The following is a 14,666-nucleotide window of genomic DNA, read 5'->3' as shown; positions in this document are numbered from 1 at the left end:
ATCCCTAAGTTAATCTTAAGGGGGGTATAGGAATAATTAGGACAATTATCTAATTACTTAATTAATTAGACCCTTTAATTATTTTTTCACTTAAGATGAACTTAGGTGTTTTTTTATTTAGAGTTATGCTTTTCTAGCTTAAGTTCACTTAGTGATACTTTAGTTAGCTTTAGTTGAGATTTATTTAGCTCCTTCATGCTTTACTTTAGTTCTCCTAATTTTATGATTAGAGAATTTATTTCTTTCTATAAAAGGCAAGCCTTCATTGTAATTGTATCTCCAATATTCTTATGTGCAATAATACAGAATTCTCAGTTTGTTATGGAGCATATTATATTTTCTTGACCTCTTTTGTGTGTCAGGTGTTTTGTTTGCAGATGATTTTTGGCTCTTGTGGTGGTATCATCAACTTTTATATGGCTATGCATGAGCCAATTCCAATTAGATGAAGAACAACAGACATAGGTGATTGAGATGGGATCTTAATGTGACGAATAGGAACATGAAGATAGGCCTCTGATCCATCTAAACATGCAAGACTTGTGATATACTCAATATCCTCTAAAGTATCATTATATAAGGGTATTAAATCTGTATGTACAAGGAAAGAAGACAATCTATTGCAATATCCTCTAGAAATAGAGAGATATGAGGGTCTCCATGTATCTTCCAAAGTCTATTTCAAAGTGTGCAGGGACATTCAAGGTCCGATATACTACATATAGTGTCATGATCAACACTATAACAAATAACTCGTACAATATAGTCTATGATATTACCCTAAGCTAATCTACCTCCTAGAGTCACTAGTTTAGATATGATTCCATACAAATAAGGAAAAATATCTAGCCATCTAAGATGTGTTAAGATTGCATGTCACCGAGACTCATAATTTCCCTTTGTCAAGGTCATGCCATTTGGATTTGGATTCCTACATCTTCTAGTTTATGGGAGTGACTTCTCATATCTATGGTGGATTTGTTTCTTTCTAAGAGAATAAATTTTGTTTGCAGGTAGCAGATAATGTTCTAACTTCAAGCATTCATCATTGGCACAGGAGCTACATTCCAAACCTCATTCTCTCTCTTATGGGGGGGCATTGATTGTACTTTTGTGACTGGTTCAACACTCATGGGGTATCTTGAGTACTTTATGTTTGTGACGTGTACATTCTTTTTCATTTATTTCTCTCTTTTAGAGAATGGTTTTTTTCCATTGAGTTTTTCTCCTTTTCTCCACTTTTGAGAGTTCCATTGATTTGCATTGATTTGTACATGAGTACTTGATCAAGCCTTTGTTGTTGAGACTCATTCATGCATGCATTTGTGTTAGTTCTTTAGCTTATCCCTAAGTTATTCTTATGGGGGGTGTTGGAGTAATTAGGACAATTGTCTAATTATTTATTAATGAAGTCATTTAATTACATTTTCACTTAAGCTAAACTTAGGTGCTTTTTTCATCTAGAGTTATGGTTTTCTAGCTTTAGTTCAATTGTAGTTGAGCTTTATTTAGCTCCTCTTTTCTTTTCTTTACTTTTCCTAATTTTAGGATTAGAGCATATCTTGCTTTCTATAAATCAAGTCATTCATTCATTCATTGTATCTTCAATATTTGTGTGTAATAATACAAAATTCTCAAGTTCTCATGGAGCATATTATCCTTGTTTGATCTCTTTTGTGTGACAAGAGTTTTGCTTGTAGATGATTCTTGGCTCCTATGGTTGTATCATCAACTACATGGTATTAGAGCACAATCTTTGCTTCTACAAACATGGCCAAAGCTTATGATAGTGTTAAATAGGATTTCCTGCATAAGGTTTTGGCGGCTTTTGAGTTTGACAGTGACTAGATCAAGTGGGTCATGAGTTTTGTCACTTCCTTCTCTTTCTCAATTCTCATCAATAGCGAGTCCTCTAAGCTTTTTGGAGCTTCTTTAGGTCTTCAACAAGGTGATTCCCTTTCACCTTATTTATTTACTTTAATGGTTGGAGGCTTGGAGAGATTTATCAAGTCTTGTGTGAGGAGAGGTCTAATTCAAGGATGAATTGAGGTAACAAGTTGTCTCTACACTCTCATTTATAGTTTATGGATGACATAGGTCTAGTGGGCTTAGTCAAAGTTAATGAGATAGTCAATCTAAGAAAGTATTTGTCTATTTACTTGGCAGCCTCGAGGCAAAGGATTAATGAGGACAAGTCCTTCACATTCTTCTTTAATACTCCTAAGATTATTTAGATCAAGATTGCTCAAATTGTAAAATTTCAAATAGGCTCCCTTCCTTTTTTCATCTTGGGATTCCCATTGTTGTGGGCCCTCTGCCTAGAAGATTATGGCAGGATGTTTTAGATAAGTTTTGTGGAAGAGTTAGTCATTGGACCTACAAATGGCTTTCAACTGTTGGAAGAATGACTTGTAAAGTTGGTGGTTCAAACTTTCCCTTTATACAGGATATTTGTGCAAGTGGCTCCTTCAAGCTTTGCTTATGAGTTTGATGCTCTCTCCCTTCAATTCTTATGGGTTGGTAATTTTCTCTTTAAAAAGTGGATTTTGGTTAATTGGGAATCTATTTGTAGGTCAAAACAAGAAGGTGGTCTTGGTCTTCGATAGACAAATCTTAGTGGTCAATTTTTGGTCGCTAAGCTCTATTGGAAGTGGTGCATTAATCAAAACCTACATTAGGCTAGGATCCTAACTTCTAGGTATTTAAAAAGAGTAAATAGTAATATTATTCCTCAGTGTAGCCTTATGGATAAAGGTTCTATGATTTGGGGCACTTACAAAAGAGTTGCTAAGTTAATCAATTAGGGGCTATTTTGGATTTGTAATAGAAGTCTTGAGGCTTTATTTTGGTTTGACTCCTAGGATGGACTCTCACCTATCATTTCAATGTTCCCACATTAGCAATCTTTATGTGACAATTTTCTTGAGGCAAGTTGGAATAAGGTAGCAAATTTCAAAAAAATAGGTTTTGGGTCCAATGGAAGTGTTTAATAGAAAGAACCTCCACTGGGCTCTGAGGAGGACCATCAAGCTTGTCAAGATTTGGGTATGCAAAGTTTATAATTCCTTTGAGGGGAGAGATATTCTTGCATGGGGCCCTAATCCGAATGGAAAGGTTACCATGAATTGGACAGTCAAATTCATAGGAGAATGGGTGTTCCTTGGAGGACAAAGGAGGGGAACAAGTTTACTTGACCTAAATGTAACCTTTTCATGTGGTTGATTATGCAAAATAGGTGCCTCACATGGGATAATTTACAAAGGAGGGGACTTTAGGGTCCTCCTATGTGTATTTTGAATAATAACAATGAGGAATGTTTCTTGTATATTTTTTTTGTGTCCCTTCTCTAGGAAAACTTGGCATTTCCAGTGGGGGCTTGAAATAAAGCTTGTGTTCATGCCTCCTCTTTGGTCAAGTTCTAGGGTCTTCTAGGTAATCACCTAGATAATACTTCCTTGAAATTGCTTGGAACATAATTAGCTGGAAAGAAACCAAAAATGGTAGAAAAATATTGAGACTTCCTTCAAATTGCTTGGAACATTGGATATAATTAGTTGGAAAGAAACTGAAAAGAATAGAAAAATATTGAGTCATCAAATTGTGAATGAGAATCATTAGTGTTCTTCAAGAGATCTTATTAGCAAATTGTGATCAGTCCACCCCTGTGGGTTCGAGTGATTTGGACATAATTCAAAATTTGGGATTAGCTAAATGTGGCGTGAGGTTCCCCTTTTCCAGGGCGAGTTGGCATGCCAAGAGCAAGGCTCGTCATGATGTTTGTTGATCGCTCCCTCCTCATGATATGTTGAAGATTAATACTAAAGTTTCTTCCAGAGTAAATCCTGAGAATGCTAGGATTAGTGGAATAGGTAAAGATAGTTTGGGGTTGTCAATTTCTTCTTTCCTTTGTAGAAAGGGCAACATACTAACAATTTTATGGAAGCTCATCTGTAAATTTGATTAACAAAAAGTGGTTGAGATGTTGAATAAGCGACGGGTGGAGGGAATGAATTGAAAATTGGCCTTGGTGGTCAATCAAATTTGTAGACTTTGTAGTTCTTTGGATTATGTTACATTTTGTCACATTCCTCGATAGTAGAACAAAGTAGCGAGTTGTTTGGCAAAATAGGCTTCTGAGCAAATGGAAATGTAGAACGTTGGAGATTGGGAATATTTGTCCTCAAAGTATTCTCGAACATTAAAAGAGTTAGTTATGGAGTACATGAGAGATTATTTGGGGGCTTTAAGAGGGCCTTGATTGGTTGATTGTATTCTTTCTTGTCTTGTGGCTTCTTTTTTATCTTATTAGCTCTTTCTGCTTTGTATTGATTGTTGTTGATTAATAAATTTGTACCCCTCCTTTTCCAAAAAAAACAAAAACTATCATACAAATAAATCCAAATGCTACAACATAAAAAAAATCTTAATCATAAGAATAACAAATTCACAAAGCAAACACAATGGAAGTGGAAAGTGGAGAAAAAAGCAAATTGGGAACATTTGAAACCCTAGGCGAGGGCAGTGATGCAATTGATGAGGATGATGGTGATGACGATGTTGTGGTTGTGGGTCAATCTATAGGTTGGCTATTATGTGGCTGGCTCTTTTTGTCTATTTTGGTTTCTTCATGGCAGGTTTTCCTTGGCAGAGCGGGTTCTTTCTTGTGTTGTGGGTTGGGGAAGTTGTTCCTCCGTTTGGCTCTTGATCCGCTCTACATCGAGTGGATCTACTTAGCGATGACTTTTGGGATCATTGTTCTCACCTAGTTGGTCCATTTTCTTTGGTTGGAGGTTGTGGCCATGAGTGGTTCCTTTGTCTCCTGTGGTGATTGGTTCATTCCTGATGCTATTTTTGGGAGCAGTGTTTGTGGAGGATGTTGTGGTGTGTCAGAGCTTGTTTTTTATTGGGGTGCTTCTCTTCATGTTGTCATTTGTTTTTTGGAGTCTCCATCCTCCCCGTGGACGTGTTGGCTTGTTTTGCTAGCTTTTCCCTCTTTTCTTTTGTCTGGGAGGTACTTGCTTATTTCTGGGTGGTGGGAGGTGACAGTGCTACTCTTTTGGGCCCTATGGAGTGTTATTGTTTCCTCTTCCTCACTCAATTTGTGGTTTTGTTCATGGTGAGGGCTTTATTTTGTGCTCTCTCCATGTGCCGAGATCTCTCTATCCCACAGTAGGACTTGGGGGCTTGGCTCTTTTCTCTTGTGTGAATCTTCATGCTCCTCTTAGTGGTGAGCTTGGTTGGTTTGTTGTGGTTGAGGGGTTTGATTTTGTTGCCCCGTCTGATTTTTCCACTTTTGGTGGCTCTTTGTTGGGCAATTCTATTAGAGTTTGGTTCTTGGCTAGTTTGGCTTCTCGGATCTTTTTCGGTGGAGATCTTTTGGTCAAGATTTTCGCTAAGTTGGGTGTGCTTTTTCTCTTCCTATCTTCTAGCACTCCCTTTCTCTTTTTTTGGTTTCGACCTGTGTCTCTTTCCCTCAAGGGCCTGTCTCTTGTTTTTGGTTAGGGGTTTTTGCTACTAGGGGGTTTTTTGCTCCTATACTATGGTTTTGTTCTTTGGAGGCTCTTGCTGCCCTTTCTTGCTCTCATACCTTTATTGCTCCCATTGAGGGGGAGTGGGAGGTGATGGGTGGTTCTATTCTTTATATCTATCCTATAAAGGTGGATGTTTAGTTTGTAGCAAATGGTGAGAGATGTTGTAAGGGGGTGGTTGTTGCCCTTCTTTAGATTGACATTCTGTGTATCCTATTGAGGTGGATTTCAAGGGTGTTCCTTTTCCGATTGTTGCAAATTTATCCTATTAATGTAAAGGTGTCTTCTATTGAGGTGGAGACTTGGTCTCCAACAGATGGTGGGAGTTGTTGTAAGGGGGTTGTGGTTGCCCTTCCTTTGGTTGACACTTTTCCTATCCTATTGTGGTGGATTCCAAAGGTGTCTTATCTCAATGCTTGTGATGAGGACTTTGAGGATGGTAATATTTGCTTGGACCTACATCGTAAAGTTATGGGAGTCTTTCAAAACCCATCTTTTGTGTTTGTTGGCTTAGGCCACTTATTGTTTCAGTAGGGTCTCTTTGGTTCATCTGCTTATTTAATATTGTTTTTAAGTTGCGAGTAATTTGCGTCTTGCTTGTTGCAGCATTTGTTAAGGTTATGGGAGCCTTCTTAAAACCCATGATGGATCTCATGAGTTAAGTTTGTCGGTGGCTTCAGCCTTTTTCTCTAGCAAACAGATCTTTGATATTGTTAACTTTTTGGTATGTTGTTGTTGGGTTGCTGTTTACCTTTGTCTATCCTTTGACAGCTTTCAATTTGTGGGTTCCAAATCCCCATAAAATCTGCTTGTAAAGGATTTCGGGGCCGCTTCAAAACCTATTTTACCTAATCAAAAACAATCACAAAACACTTCGACCTTACAAAGACCATAATCTCCATTTTACCTCTCATATCACATGCATCTTAAAAACAAACACAACTGCCCATTGTTACCTATGGTCTTAAATAAATAATGGTAAAGTTCTTTCCTTCTTCAAAGTGATATATTGTAGTTAACTAATTGTCCTCATACCCTAAAAAATCTAAATGGTGTAGATATTTTCACTAAATAGCCTCTAATATTAGACTATGCACTATGCATCATGATAATTGTTAAACAACTCTCAGTTTGAAATGTTAATCAAGATAACGAATTTTTTAGATATTAAATTCCATTTTTTGTGTTGTATTGTAAAACCCAATCCATTACCATCGTCCGCATTATAGAAAGCAATATCCTAAACAACAAAACTAGTTCTCCAGTTTCTATCAAATTTGTAATCAACTACAACTTAAATCTGTGTACTGTGTGATCTGATTAAACTTACCAAAAGTACTACTGTAGTTGCAAATATTACAAAGAGACAAACAACTAAACATGTAGAGTAGAGTCATACTGGTACAAGGTCAAAAAAAAACCTTGTCTAGTAGACAAACCCTTCTAATCAAATAGCAACTTCTGGTACATGTTCTCTTAAGTCAGTGAAGTTAAATTGACAGTCTATGACCTTGTACAATCCTCAGTCGTCAGAAGCTTAAGCAGAACTTTGCCGATAATTAGTTGCGGATAAACTGAGTGTTGTGTTTGTGTCCCTGCATGGTGTGTCTATCATATCCCTTGACCTCTACTTCACTAAAGGAATAACCGTTGTATGCACTCCATAACTCACCAGAGATTTTTTTCTTTTTAAAAAACAACTCTCTTAACTTCTAACACAATAAAATAATCAAATTATTTTCAGTCAGCCTTACAAATAGCATCACAATATTTACCAAGTAATATTTTAAGCATTTCCAATACGATGTATATTTTCCATGTCAGCACATATATAGTAGGTGTTCCATGCAAATTGATGGTTGTCATTTTGAATCGAAAAGTATTTTTTTGTTAGATAAGAGTATGGGGTTCTCTTATGGTGTCCCGGCCTGAAAAGCTAACTAAGAAACGAAGTTGCAAAACAAAACATTTAACGATGATGGCCTACATAAACAACCCACAAAGGGGCGTAGCAGGCAAAAAACGTGAGAGAAAACAAAAACATCCCTACACTTTGTTACACTAGAATTTGAGAAATTGAATTGAGGCACCGACAAAGACAAAAGGTGTGTAATAAAAAAAATGGAATTTGACATAGCAATTTTATTGAGAATTGTGACGAAAAACTGTGGCATCATACCAAAAATTTTAAATGATAATTATAAAAGATTAAAAGATAAAATCCTTGTAATATGACCGGGCCACGATACAAATTTGGCCTGTGAAACATCATTGGAGAAGCCAGTAACAAGATTTCTTTCCATTTACCTTGGACATTTTGATGGTATTCTGCCCTAATATCTTTATGTTCAACTGTAATTACATCTCAACAAATTGAAAACTAATCAACGGCTATAATAGAGGCAGCTAAATTAAGTCCACCCATCTGCCACGGGACTGAAAAAAACTTATATTTTGTTTATTCTTATCTCATTTAGAAAAGACCTTGAAATGAGAAATGATCTAGTCAGCATGATGATGGAAGCCAGGCAAAAGAGACATCACAAAGCCTACAACGATCATCTGAACCTCCTTCATAAATCCCCACCAATTAAGCCCTTGTGGATCTCCAGCTCCCTGATTGACTCTGTCAGCAGGTCCATCAAGACCGTTACCAACCTCTTGAATGTCCACATCTTGAGGACCCTGCCTTTCAACATTTTGTGCATTAGGCTCATTTCCAGCCTCTTGGAGTCCCTCTGCAAAACACATATAGTTATCATTAGGGAACAATTCAAAATTATCAAAGGCATTGTATATATGGTAAGACTAAACTGTAACTGTTAACAAGTTCCCTCTGCAGGCTTACCAGCCCTAGCAACATGCTGAGGGTTTACAACTCGAGCAGGAGGCTGAGGTGGTAGCCTAACTCGTTGAGCACTCTCTGAAATCCATTGTAAGAGAGGAGCAAGAGCTCCAGTTTGATACCTGCAATCCTCAAAAATGTTGTTCCCATAATAACAGATTTCCATCAATAAGTTATAAAAAATGGGGTGAATTGTGATAAATATATTTGCACAGAAAAGATGGTCTCAGCTGTGATGATGAAAATGCCATTCACTTACAAGTAAACCAAGGTTGCAAGGGACAGCAAAAGAAACAATCTCTCCTTAGATCCATCTTGATTGAAAACAAATACCACAATAGCAAGCTTGAGAATGAGCAACAAATCCAATTGGAATCCCACTTGAAACCTTCTCACCATCTGCCTTTGGTTGTCATTTCTCTGTCCCTGTGCATCTCTGGCAGGGGCTCCATGATGTTCATGTAATCCTTCTGGAGGAGCTTCACGAGCTTCAGCAAGAGAATCTCTTCCAGAGTCTGATTGAGCATTCTCTATGCCTGTAGCAAAACTGTTGGAAAGTAATAACAAATTTAGAAAAAAAAGAATAGCTTGCAAAGAACCCTTTATAAACATTAAAATTAATTCCACTCAAACAATTCCATGCAACCCGCAATCGTGGGCATCAAAAGCTCAACTTGCAATTCAAAACATGATCGATCCGGTTCATGTGAAGAAAAAGCAGAAAAAATACTCAGCAAATATAAACTTGAAATATTTCAAAATAGGTTGTAGAATTTAAAAATAGCATCAATCAGAAGAATTGTCTTACATATTTGTAGTAAGTAGCCTTTTTTATTTGAAAATCCTCGCAAGCATTATAGCTAAATTTCAATTTACATTTAATGTCGAAATTTTGAACCTCTAGTCCCCTACACCTTGCTTGCATCAAAGATGAAAAACTCTTACTCGGCAATAACTCTTTTGGCTCAAAATTTTTGAAAAGTCGGGAAAAAAACAGCAAAAACTCATTGAACATTTGAAAATATATAATTCTTAAAATATTCTTGAAAAACAAACATATACACTGAATTTGTAGAGCATATTATTGTTTTTCATCATATATAAACCAAAGTTTGAGTTAAATACATATCATATACCAAAAAATAAGTGCAACCTCTAAATGAATTTGAGTTCAATACATATTACAAAGGATTTGCATTGCTTTAATCTCCTTTCTGTAGAATTAAAGTTCTCCTCTACTTCACATCTTCCATAATAAAAATACTTTGTAGTTTGTTCAATAGCTGGCATTAGCATGTGCACACAAAGCCTTTCAAATTTTCAGCTCGGATCATCTCATACACATTGATGAACTTTGTCAGCGTTCACAACATACCTTCAGCATCAAGAACATGGTTCAAGAAGCATGAGACTTCCATATGAAACTACCATATCATTCAAAAACACCACACTGAAGTTTTCCTCACACATACACCCAAAGGATTGAAATTCTTCCCACAGAGACGCCACATCCCTTGAAGGCACCTATTTTTTAACTTGTTGTGGATAGGTACACAATTACACTAATTGATTCACAAATGGTAAGGTGCAAGGTTATGTAATCAATTGCATGATGGTAATCAGTAAAAGAATACCCGACAAATCATTATTGCAGATTTATTTGAGTTCTCCCGATTTTTTGCAATTTTTTTCAATAAATCGCCCTATTTTTTTTGCGATTTTTTTCAATAGATCGCCCTATTTTTTTTGCAGATTAAATTGTTGCCATAAATGACTCGCAAAAAATTGAGAGTTAAAAGATTTTTTGCAGATTTTTTCATCTATGCCTTGCATGATGTGTTTGAACAAAGATTCCAAAAATGCATATGCTATTATTCTCAGAATCCATTCAAAAGCTTCTATAGCATTAGCATAACCTTTATACAAGGCAAAAATGATATGCAATTCATAAAAGCAAGTGATTTAAGCCAACCATAGTTAATTCTATTTCTCGAATCCTTATGAGCATATTTGAATTGAGCGGTCAAGTTATAGGACTAGCTCTCTCTATATCTTAGATCATTGCAAGCCTTGACCTACATGAGGCCTTTTTGTGAATCATTTCTCATTGCTATCATTTTGTTTGGCACATCTGAAGTTCTAATAGCATGTAAGGAACCACTACCAAATCATTTGCAAGTTGCAAATGACTAGTTTGGAGCAAAAAGCTCACCCAAGTAAAACCATGAAACTTGTCCCAAAAGAAGTTATGTTCCTGAGATTTTTTTTGCTGTTCCCATAACAAGGAGGTTCTAGGGACACCCCAGAAATGTTCCCCAGCTGTCCCCAAATTCTGAAAGAAAAACCCTAGCCATCTTGGAAATGTTCCTAAAAGATGGGGACCCTGGATGACCCTAAGACAGTTGGGTATGTCTCAGATGTTGGGTATGTCTCAGATGTCCCCTAGCCATCCTACAGCAAAGCAGTCAATTATTTTTTAAAAAGTACAAACTAAAAAACCATTATTTTAATATTTTTGGTGGGACCCCACACCACACTTAGCCCTAATGAGCAAAAAGAAGCCTCGCTCTTTCATTCTAATTCATTTTTACATGTCAAAAAAATGCAGCCAAGTTAAGAGGTTAAAAAAATCATTTTGAACAGAGTTTGAAGATACGATTAGAGAAATCAACATTAGTGAGTAATGAGGAGTGAGATAGCAAGAGAAGTAGAAAAGGTAAGCAATTCTACCTTTTTGTGGGGAGGGGTGAGTACAAGTAGAGAGGATTTTTTTTTCATAATTTTAAGAAAGAAATGCATGATTTTCTTATTTTCAATTTGTGCTTGCCTTATTGTTTCACAAAACGTGAGTAGCAATAGTGAGAGTACTGAATATAAAATGGAAGAAATAAATGTGTGAGTTTCAACATTGACAGGGAGTTTATTAGGGTGTGTGAGTGCTATAGGTGAAGAAGAACCACAAAACCCATTTGAGTGCCCTTCTTTCATTTTAAAAACTTATGCAAATAACCTTTTTAATTCCAAAAAACCTCTTCTCCAATTTGTGATAGCCCTATGCAAAGACAAAAAGAAAGATTCGAGGTGTAGTAGAGTGTGGTTGTGTCACATTTGCAAAAAAAGATTTTAGTGTTCTTGGGTTTTATAGGACATGGAATTAAGGTGTGTCTAGATATAAAGGAGGATGAAAAGGTAGAGGTTGATAGATTGCATATAGATGCTGAAGCAAAGTCTAAGGGTGTGCCAATACCAACACAATCAGCTATGCCTATGCCCTCCATGGTTGCTAGTGGTAGTGATGATATTTCTACAAGAGAAAAGAGAAAGACTAGTGTTAGTCAAAAGGCAGAGGCATTTGCAAGTATGTTCAATAAGTAAGTACAAGATGCGATAGATTCTTCCATTGCCAATTTTTGCTATGGCTATGCCATTCCATTTCATATAACACATTCTCCTTACTTCAAACAAATGTTCAAAGATGTAGCTTTTGTTGAACCCTCATTCACCCCCCTTGGAAAGCATAAACTATGCACTACCCTCCTTGACAAATAATACTCTTAAGGTGAGGATGGTGATGGAGGATATGAGACAGACTTGGATTAATAACTGCTTTATTGTCATGAATGATGTAAAGACCTTTACGATCTATATGATCTGAAATTCTGAATCTCTTGCTCTTATTAAGCTGTTAAATTCAAAAACGGACTTGCCAACACAATATAGATATAAGAAAAGAAACTGAACCTCAAAATTATTTTATAGATCATTCAAACATTTAATCGTGCTACATAGATTTACTTAGAAACTGCAAATTCTAGAATTCTCATTTATTCATAGAAAACAGGAACAAAACTCTTAACAGCAGCAGTTTGCTTACATAACACCGAATCCTCTAACAACAGACTTCCAGCTACAGATATTGCAGACCCAAAATGGAGTTTGAGCAATACACAGCAGAGCATGGATGATTCGTGGGGGTTTCGTCCCTTCACCCAGGCATGCACAACAGCATACAAATTAGCCAGCATACCCCAAAATCAAACTGAGACTGCAATATATAATAACATAGGGCAGTTTAGGGAACCACCTTCACAAGAAACCCTAAGGCGGTTTGCTACTAGAGACAAGACAGATCTAATTTCCCTTCTAGGATACAGCTGTCACTACAAGACAAAACGGATACAGTTGTCACTACAAAACAAAAGTAGGCTTCTTCAAGAAGTCGATGGTTCTAACTAGAAGATTCAAGACCAAATCTGATTTTTTTTTCCTACAAAAGATAAGACTAACAGCTGGCAGTAATCTAATTTCTTCCTCTGATTTTTCTGGAAGGAGACAAACTTGCATAGTTGTCCAAGCCAGGTGGTCTTATCTTTCACCGGTTCATCACAAATGAGTAGACTAATATTAGGCATCGACCACTCATTAACATCATAGTCACATGTGCAACTAGCTCTTAATTTCTTAGAGCTATTGATTGTTCAAGTACAAGAATACAAACTCTCAATTACATATTTTGAGAGAGGCAATAGAGAAGTTTGAAGCCTCAAATTTTGTACAAGTGTCATTGATTCAACACATGTGCAAATTAATTGGCATGATGATGAAGGGTGCTTACAAGCACATCTTATTGGAACCCACGTTGTATTCATGCATTGAACCACATTGAAAGACATAAGGAAGATAGATTGGATGCAGCAAGTGATGACAAAAGTTCCCGATATTTAGATGTTCATTTGCAACCACCACACCTAACTTACCCACTTCAGAGCTTTTTTCAAGAAAGAATTCCTAGGACCTATGGAGACTAGGTATGTAAATTAATTTGTTTTAATAGAAAGGATGTTTGAAATGTTTTGAAATGTAGGAGGCTCTACAATTGATGATGATTAATTCAGAGAGGAGTAGATGGCTTACTACAAACATACTATTGAAGGAAAAACATCAAACAAAAAGAGCCTTGATGATGACTAGTGGCCCACTATGAGGTAAGAAATTGTTGATTTTATTGTTTCTAATTTTCTAAATTGTCGTTTTTGAATTTTTTGTTTGCAAATATGTTTGCTCTTTCAACTTACCTAGTGTAGATGTCATTAAATATGTCAATATGAACTCTCCTAGTCTTGGAGAGATTTGTGAGACAATTGTCTGCAGGATTGGACAAATGAAGCCAGCACTTTGTAATAGAGATCCTAATTTGAGATTATACGAGCAGCATATTAAGCCCATTGTGATGCAACAACAGAACAGTATTAACACCCCATTTTCTATGGCAGCCTTTGCTCTAAATCTCAAATGGTATGCATCAAATTTTGGGAGACTTCTTCCTTGTGATGATGAAGAGGTGAAAGAAAGGTTAATAAAAGCCCTTCAAAAGATTTATTCAAGCAAGGAGTCAATTGTAATTCGTACACAATGGTTTGCCTTTACTAATTTTCACAATCCAACATTCAACAAATTAGAGGCAAAAATAGATAGAACTACATTAGTTCAAACTGATCCTATTGGATGGTGGAAAAAGCAATACAAAGATACACCAAAGTTGAGGTTCTCACCATTTGCCTCCTTTCACAAGTTGTTAATTCTTCTATTGTAGAGGAATTGATACATATACAGCTTCATCCACTCTATCAAGAGGAATAAGCTTACCTTTGGATGAGTAAGGAAGTTGGTGGTCATACATAGTGTTTTGCAACTTCAGGATTGCCAGGCTTCAAAGTATTGGCAGACTCCAGCTTTATGATGGGATGTTGATTCCAAAGACACCACCCAAATCAATGAGGAGGAGACACAGAGGGATTGGTTTGAGTTCCATTGGATGAGATGGTCCCTCATAGTGGAAATGACTCAAAATTAGACTCTGATTTTGATGCAATGTTGGTGAATGCCAATTAGGGGCAGCATCATACTTTCTATATCTTTCTCATTTTGTAGTTGACAATTGCAGATTTTGGGCATTTTGCTGTATTTTTTATTTTATATAATATATTAATATACCTACCATATGTGCAAATTGACAATGAATTATAAAAGCAAATAAATTTTGACATTTGTTAATTTGTTCAACTCACATGTTAACTTTCAATTCAACTCTACTGTTGTGTATTAAAGACCTATAATGTATATAATGAAGGCCTTACCAATGTTATAATATGAATAGTTGAAATTTTCTCTATAGTTTTTAAATTTTCCCTATTTTTCATATAGCCATCCATTTTGCCATCGCCTAAAATTGTCTCAAAATAATCCACCTCGAAAACACATCCCCCCAACCCTTGCCATCTCCATCCTAAAAA

General features: G+C 36.3%; 1 protein-coding gene across 2 annotated transcripts in view; it reads right to left on the bottom strand.

The window, feature by feature from the left end:
- Nucleotides 1-7,638: 7,638 nt before the first annotated feature.
- Nucleotides 7,639-14,666, bottom strand: part of LOC131064460 (uncharacterized) — a 29,172-nt gene continuing 22,144 nt past the window's right edge. For both annotated transcript variants that reach the window (XM_057998610.2, XM_057998609.2), the window contains exons 3-5: nucleotides 8,633-8,920; nucleotides 8,377-8,495; nucleotides 7,639-8,266 (exon numbers count right to left, since the gene is read on the bottom strand). In XM_057998610.2, the coding sequence (XP_057854593.2) occupies nucleotides 8,031-8,266; nucleotides 8,377-8,495; nucleotides 8,633-8,920 (643 nt within the window). In that variant the 3' untranslated portion in view covers nucleotides 7,639-8,030. The remainder of the gene's footprint in view (nucleotides 8,267-8,376; nucleotides 8,496-8,632; nucleotides 8,921-14,666) is intronic.

The sequence above is a fragment of the Cryptomeria japonica genome, chromosome 2 (assembly GCF_030272615.1).
Source record: "Cryptomeria japonica chromosome 2, Sugi_1.0, whole genome shotgun sequence".
NCBI classification, from domain to species: domain Eukaryota; kingdom Viridiplantae; phylum Streptophyta; class Pinopsida; order Cupressales; family Cupressaceae; genus Cryptomeria; species Cryptomeria japonica.
Note: the sequence above shows the minus strand (reverse complement) of the source record. Positions and strands in the feature narration are given on the sequence as shown.